The sequence below is a fragment of the Asparagus officinalis genome, chromosome 7, assembly GCF_001876935.1.
Source record: "Asparagus officinalis chromosome 7, Aspof.V1, whole genome shotgun sequence".
Taxonomy (NCBI): domain Eukaryota; kingdom Viridiplantae; phylum Streptophyta; class Magnoliopsida; order Asparagales; family Asparagaceae; genus Asparagus; species Asparagus officinalis.
The window spans coordinates 117,379,543-117,386,987 of NC_033800.1; the positions used below are offsets into that span (position 1 = coordinate 117,379,543).

Here is a 7,445-nt window from a genome sequence, read left to right on the forward strand (position 1 = left end):
TCTTGGGCAATGAGTTTTAAGGCTTGATTGCACTTCTTTTTTAATTTTAGGGTTTTTTAGTTATGATTTTCGGGCTTAGGGTGAACCAATTAAATTTGGTTCCCCCAAGCAATTTTCTCTTTTTTTTTTGAAAATTTCTTTAAGGACCCAAAATATGGGACCAATAGGGGGACAAGTGAGGTGTCCCTCTCCTATTGGATAATGAGTTGGTCATTATTAATGATGGCCAACTCATTATCCAATAGGAGGGGACACTTCACTTGTCCTCTAGCAAATATTTTTTTTTTCCCACCCAACACAGGGTAAACCGGAGGGCAATTCCGTCCACGAGCACCGGAGGCGGAGTCCTCTCCTGTCCCAGATGAGCACTCACCAAAATAGAAGAACTTTAACAAACGAACAAAAATAGAATAAAGAACCTTATATCAGAACCCAAAGCGGCCCCTTTGTCTTTCTCCTATCCCCCTCTCTCCCTCTCTCTCTCTCTCTGCCCCTCTTCACTCTCCCTTTCTCTCTCTAGCAATGACCAGCTCTTCTGCCCCTTCTCGCAAAGTAATGATCTTTTTCTCTCCTCTCCCAAAAAATTTCAAACCCTAATTTGATTTCTCTATCGATTGCAGGCCCTAAGCAAGATCGCATGCAATCGTCTCCAGAAGGAGCTCGTCGAGTGGCAGGTCAATCCCCCCGCCGGATTCAAGCACAAGGTCTCCGATAACCTCCAGAGGTTAGGGTTACGATTTAGGGTTTTGTTATTGGTCTCTTTTTTTTATTTGTTCTCGATTAAAATTTGATTGCTTGTTCTTCTAAATGATCGTGAAGATGGGTTATTGAGGTTAATGGAGCGCAGGGTACTTTGTATGCCAATGAGACTTATCAGCTTCAGGTTGATTTTCCTGAGCATTACCCTATGGAAGCGCCTCAGGTGATGGAAAGACTCGGCTTTTATTGATAAATTTTGTGTTTTTGGGAGAATTGGTTTGTTACTGATGGGAAAGATGTGGGTTTTGTTTGATGGGTTTTGTTGATCAGGTGATTTTTCTGAACCCAGCACCGTTGCATCCGCATATCTACAGCAACGGGCATATTTGTTTAGGTAATTCTTGATTGGGTTGTTGAATTTGGTTTTCTTATCTTTTGTGTTTAGTCTGTGTTGGATTTGTTATCAGTTTGGTTCTTTGCTTGTGTGAGAAGTGTTCCCGTTAATCCTTTCTTGGTGTAGTTGTTGGCGTAATGTTTTTTTTATGAGAAGTCTGGTATCTTTTGTATCTATGAAGGGGCTATCCTTTTCTCGTAGTTTATTTTCTATTCTCATTTTTGGTTGGTAGAAGATGGATATCTGCCTATTATATTTCCTTGTTTGCAGCTTAAAGCAAATGCCATAATGGAAAGGGGGTGTCATTGCTTTTTATCTGCCTTCATAGTTTATTTCTTTAGGATGTATAATCATGCGGCGAGAGATGAGGATTAAGATTATCTTACGACTTTGTGATAGACACGCTGCATTCACGGTCTCTGTTGCTTCAGCTTAGGTTTACATTCGGACACGAGACTTCAAACTCCATGAAAATCTTCGAATCCTATTTTACTGCAAGTGACACATTTGCTTCAAATGTCAGCATGATTGCATCTACTGTCTGATACCATGGGATTACTTCAGTAGTTAGATTAAACAACCACCTCCATCCTGTCAACTTACTGAAATTTTCTGCATCTTGTTTTGTAACTAAAGACATCCTGTGCAACTTATTTTGCAGACTGTAAACTCTACTATTTCATTTTTAGTTGTACAGACCTGGATGCAATGAAACAAATAGAACTATGAAATTGGTCACTTGTAAAGTTTTGTGTTACTGCATACGCAGCAATAGTACTAAACAAGCCTAAGCTGGTCTATGCCTTTTGCAGCATAGAGTAGTGATGCTGTTAGATCTTCCATTTTTTGGTCCCTCGACGTGCAGGGCCTCCTCTTGCGGCTCTAGATACGTAGATAACTTTATGGTCAATTTCACAGTTCCTCATGCTAAATGGAAGAAAACTCTAGCTAATCGTCTATTAATCTTGTCTCTTCTACCATCCTTTTGTTTGATCTAGTCATTTGTTACTTTTTCCTCTCTTTAATGATGTATTAGCTAGTTGCCTCGCTGTCTTGGTAATGCATATTGACTTGACTGTTTCGTGAACTCTTCCACTTGCATGATTATAGGTCCTGAAGATTAGTTAAACATTTTAACGATGTAAACTGTAAAATGTAAATTTTGATTGATTTAGAATGTAGCATAATTTAATTTTTATAGTGGAGTGCTTTTGAAAAATTTGAGACGGAATGCATCTGAATCAATTGAAGTAACCAAAGACCTATAGAAGATCATAGCAAGGCTGATATAGTTAACTAGCTTCTTCAAATGTATATTCAGATGTATTGGAAAAACAAAAACTAATTTAGAACTCTGATAATATTTGACAAATAAAATTGTTCCACTTTGTCTCATTGGCCATTAAATTATGAAATGATGATGGGACCTAATTGTTAATAAAGAACGGCAATGTCCAGAAGCTGATATGATGTTTGCTAGTAATGAGGTTAAGACAGTGAACTGATTTCTAGTAATACAATTATGCATGCTACAAAAGCCATGAGAGAATTTTGGGGACGAAGGATGATAAGTTTACTGAAACATAACATTGTGTTTGTTAGCAAAATGTATAATAGGATAATTACCATAAGTGACAGCGATACATCTTTTAACAAGTATGATTGGACCATCCTATTGACTGGCCACTTACTTTTATTTGTTTGTGTTTAGTCAAGAGTAACTAATTGCTGATGTGCAGGGCTTCAGATCTCAAAGAACCACTGTAAGCTAAGTTGCAAAGGTATGGGTATGGGTGTGGGTACGGGTACGGGTACGGGACACAACAAATTTGTAAAAGGTAGAGTACGGGGACACGGCTGAAACTAATGGGATTCTGAGCTTAACATGTAAACGACCCTTTTAAATCGTAGCTCTTAAGGTTGAAACGAACTCGACCCTTATCCAACAAGTTACAAAAATGGATGTCAAGTGTAGGATATATCCAAGGAGTGTATGACAAGTGCTTTTAATTAAACATGCATTGTATAATAGCGTATTTGTCTGAATAAATATATGCATATATTAAAGAAGCGTCCAAGAAGTGTTGGGTACAGGTATGGGTATGACATGTGTGAGGTGCAGGTATGATTCCATATTAGAAGTACCCAGGAAACACAGACGGTAAGTATTGACAGTAAGGTGTTTATTTATGACTTGGGTTAAGAAAACAACTATCTGTTGGAGGATAGTTTTATATGCAGAAATGAATGGGACAGTAAGGTGTTTATTTAGTCGACGATATTATGACCTGAATAAGAGTGAGCAGAAAATATATGAATGATGTGTTTGTGTCTTTCTGTTTCTTTTTTAAAGTAAAGCGAAGAAAGATGTTTGTTGCAAATGATTTGAGCAGATGAAGTCAATAGTTTATCCTTTGAGCTATGTGAGTGCTCGTAGGACTTATTTAGCAGAATATAGAGAACATTAATTATGTGTGAATGCTATGGTTCTGCAGTGAATAGTCCAATCACATGATTGATTGATCTGGTATAATTTAGCAGTAGTATGATGTGTGATAAAGTGCCACTTTTAGCAATATTTGAGTAAGAAATTCATCATTTTGCATACATAAAAGCTGAGAACGTCAAGCAAGGGAGAGCTATTAAACTTAGAAAAGGTGGATGTTAGTTGTGGCCGATTTATTGCCTGTCGCTTACATATAACATGTATTTATTTTGATAAAAATGTATATGCTTAATAAATTAAGCATAAACTAAGCAGATCTCCAAGTTTAGTTTTTTTTTCCACCTGTCTATTTGGCATTCAAAATTGTCTGATTGTGATGGAAAATTGCATTTGATGACTGATATCGAGAAGTTTATTTATTTATTTATTTTGCTCAAAGTTTATTGGTTTCTGATTTTGATTACATTTTTTTCAACTTTTCACATTGTTTTGCTATTATTTAGTATTTACACTATCACTATAATGTTCCTTGTCATGAACTCTACACAACTAATTTAGAACTAAAAGTATAATCTTTCTGTTTCATATTTGTAACTTAGCCTTAAAATAAGCTGAGTGGACAGGATATTCTTCTTCGCTACAATTATAACATATACAAAGCTACAAAACATTCAAAAGCGCCTCATATTCTTGGAACTAGTTATGTCCATGTTCCATTAAGTTTAGGTGGATTGAAGAGGTTTGATCTAGAATTCTAGTGTCTAGCCATGTGTACTAGTCAACGCCTTCTGTGTTCTCATATGTCAAGTTAATCTAGTGTTGGGCATAATCCTTTGATGGTAGATGCATACTGTGATCCTCTTTGACAGTGGATTTTCAACTTTTTAGCTGATACTTTATTTCAGTCAATAGCTTTTATCAATTATGCTATTACTTGAACTGCAAGTTAAAATCATATTCTACCTTGAATGGAAATACGGCAGAATACGTTCTGTAGTCTTCTCAGACATGGTTCTTGTGTGAGACTCTGCCACTGATTTTCTAGCAGTTATGTGCCTTATAGGGCCTTGTTGCAAAAAAAGCCTGCATAAGGCCAGAGAAAACATATGCAGAGCTAGGTATAGGAATTTTTTTTAATGAGGGAACTTCCCCATGATCTTTTGGACTAGGGGTATCAAATCTCTGGGCATTGCTAAGGGGCACCTCTCAACCCAACACATGGCCTTGGGTATTCTAGGAAATCAATTTCCTATGGGTGCTCCGTAAGCGAGTCAAACCTGAGACCTTCGCCTACTATTCATAGGCAGCTTACCTACTCAGCTGGACCCTCCTAGGTTAGGTATAGGATCTTTAATTGTGTTAAATTCCACATGTGAACGTTACTGGCATCTATCCAAATTACATTATCTAAAACTGAAGACAATCTATATCCTAAGTTAGTGGCTGCTGATGTGATGTTCTGATTTATCATGGATATGGATTTAGAAGAGTCTATTCTCCAAATTTCGAGCACAAGGAGCACTGCATACTTCATCTTTTGATATTTCCTGAGGAAATAAATTCAGAAGCATGTTTGACGTGTACCTTTGAACTTTGAGTTTGTCCAGGTACAAGTACAATAATAAAATATTCAAATGTTGAGGAAACACAAAACACAGGTTACTTCTTTTCTTGATATTTCTTAATAAACAAACTCAGATGCATCAGGAAATCTTGGAAGTGTCAAGTTGAAGGTGTTGAACTCCCAAGTTGTAGGAGGGACAAGTGTCATAGTAACATAGCTTATATAGACTAAACAAGGAACATAGTTAAAGATGCTAGCAGCTACCAGCTAGGCACCATTAGATATCAAAGAGGACTGCCTAGATACTAAGCACCTAGGCACGGCTGAAAAATTAAGAAGAAATTGTTTATTTGGAGGGGGAAAAAAGCTCATGATAGATTTACATGTTTGTTCAAGTAATAATGGAAGTCTGAATTTTTAAATTAAATTCCAGCTGTAGACTTCTCCATCATTCATAAATGATACGGCTAAAGTTGATTTGCGTGCAATATGCTTGTCCGGTCTAATGCTTTCAAATAGCGACATATTCTGTCTCTATAAACTCTCTTACGGGCTTCAGAGCACCTTATCAAGCCTAAGAGGTGGAGGAGACAACAAAAGGACTAAAATATGCCCCCTCATACATTAGTTTTTATCAGTCGGTTTGACGATGGAACTTCCCTACGATCCTTTGGACCATGGGTGTCCAGACCCACCACCCCCCCCATGCGTGGTATGGGGCGACGCCCCCCCCCCCCCCCCCCCCAAAAAAAAAAAAAGGGGAAAAAAGACCACATGGCCCGTCGAGTATTCTAGGAAATTAAATTCTTATGGATGCTCCCTAGTAGAGTTGAACTGGAGTCCTTAGGTTACTATTCATAGGCAACTTACCAACTTGGCTAGACCCTTTTGGGTCTTTGTATCTCCTACTGAAAGTAGGGTTTTGATGAATGTTTTTTTAATCTACTTTTCCTAACTTGTAGCATTGAAAATCAACTTAAAAGTACATACAGAATCAATTTAAAGGTACATACCTAAATCAAATTATAACTATGAAGTTTTTATCCAACTTTTTGAAGAATCTAATCCTGTGTTACAAAATATAGGCATCGTAACCCTGCTTAAAAAGTTCATCTCTGCTTTATACCTTTGCTTATTTTAAACTTGACTCTATCCAAATTTTGTGCATTTGGCAACTAGTTCGGCTTTTACATAACATGCATATTGTAACAATTAACGATTTATGTTTTATACTTGTGTATATTGGCTGTTTCTATGTTTGATAGTTTATAATGTCATGTACCATTATTATTTTCAATTTTGGAATATTTTGTTTGTCGAAGTATCATGCTATGCGATTTATATGCTGAGTTTATTCGTGTCTGTCTTTGCCCCTCGTGGATCTGTGAACTAAACTTACGTAAAGCTTTTATTTTTATATTCACTAATTCTGTCAACAACAGACATTTGGCTATGCCATCATTTCGATATACTCTTACTAACAGGCTCAATTTGGCAGATATATTGTATGATTCATGGTCCCCTGCAATGACAGTAAGTTCAGTGTGCATCAGCATCCTTTCCATGTTATCGAGCTCTACCGCAAAGGTTTCTTCTCTTTTCTCCTCATTCCTTTAATCTCTCTTGGCATTCTTGCTCCTTCTCTGACCGTTATATACCCTTTTTTTTTGTATTGCAGCAACGCCCAGCTGACAATGATCGGTACGTGAAGAATTGTAGGAATGGTCGGTCTCCAAAGGAGACGAGATGGTGGTTTCATGATGACAAGGTTTAATAACTTTGGCTGTTCTTGTGGAGTAGAGTGATTGTTGACTCCCTACGGTTTGTGAAACTGCTGCAAGCAAAACAAAAAAATTACTGTGTTATTTGTATAGGAAATGATAGGTGTACCGATCTGAATTATCTTACTGTATAAGGAACAATAAGTCCAAGCCGAACCATTTCTGATGGGAATATGTCAAACTTACTGTGTTCTTAACTAGTTTTGTGGAGGTGGTGTGGGGCCCAAGGGATGTAATAAATCCTTAATGGAAGGCACGACGAGGGCAACCTCCTTGCTGGGTAAGCATAGTTCTCTTTTAACGTTCAGGCGTAATTAGTTCACAGTCTGTGCCTTTTTTTTTAATTTTTGGGAGTTAAAATGATCATAGATCCTGTATATTATCGGTGGTATGGAGTTACGATCCCTATGGTTTCCTTATTGCATATAGACCTTTTGCTTTATTTATTTATCTTTACTCTCTTACCCTTGGTTAAATTTGGATATCTGAGAACAGTGAGTCCATCTGAGGCTAAAATAGCGAAACATTTGACTCAGATGGTCTATCCGTGTCGATGAAGCC

At 37.3% G+C, this 7,445-nt stretch overlaps 1 protein-coding gene across 1 annotated transcript; it reads left to right on the forward strand.

Moving 5' to 3' along the window:
* LOC109849453 (ubiquitin-conjugating enzyme 15) lies at positions 397-7,206 on the forward strand. Its single transcript, XM_020419283.1, has 6 exons — positions 397-552; positions 621-724; positions 820-922; positions 1,030-1,093; positions 6,602-6,690; positions 6,782-7,206. The coding sequence occupies exons 1-6, from the start codon at positions 523-525 to the stop codon at positions 6,875-6,877; spliced, it is 486 nt and encodes a 161-aa protein (XP_020274872.1). The 5' UTR covers positions 397-522; the 3' UTR covers positions 6,878-7,206.

Excerpts from the sequence above, each read along its gene's own strand:
- LOC109849453 (XM_020419283.1), top strand. The coding sequence starts at position 523 with ATGACCAGCTCTTCTGCCCCTTCTCGCAAA. Across the intron at positions 725-819 it reads GTCTCCGATAACCTCCAGAG|ATGGGTTATTGAGGTTAATG; the intron begins GTTAGGGTTACG and ends ATGATCGTGAAG. Across the intron at positions 1,094-6,601 it reads CAACGGGCATATTTGTTTAG|ATATATTGTATGATTCATGG; the intron begins GTAATTCTTGAT and ends TCAATTTGGCAG.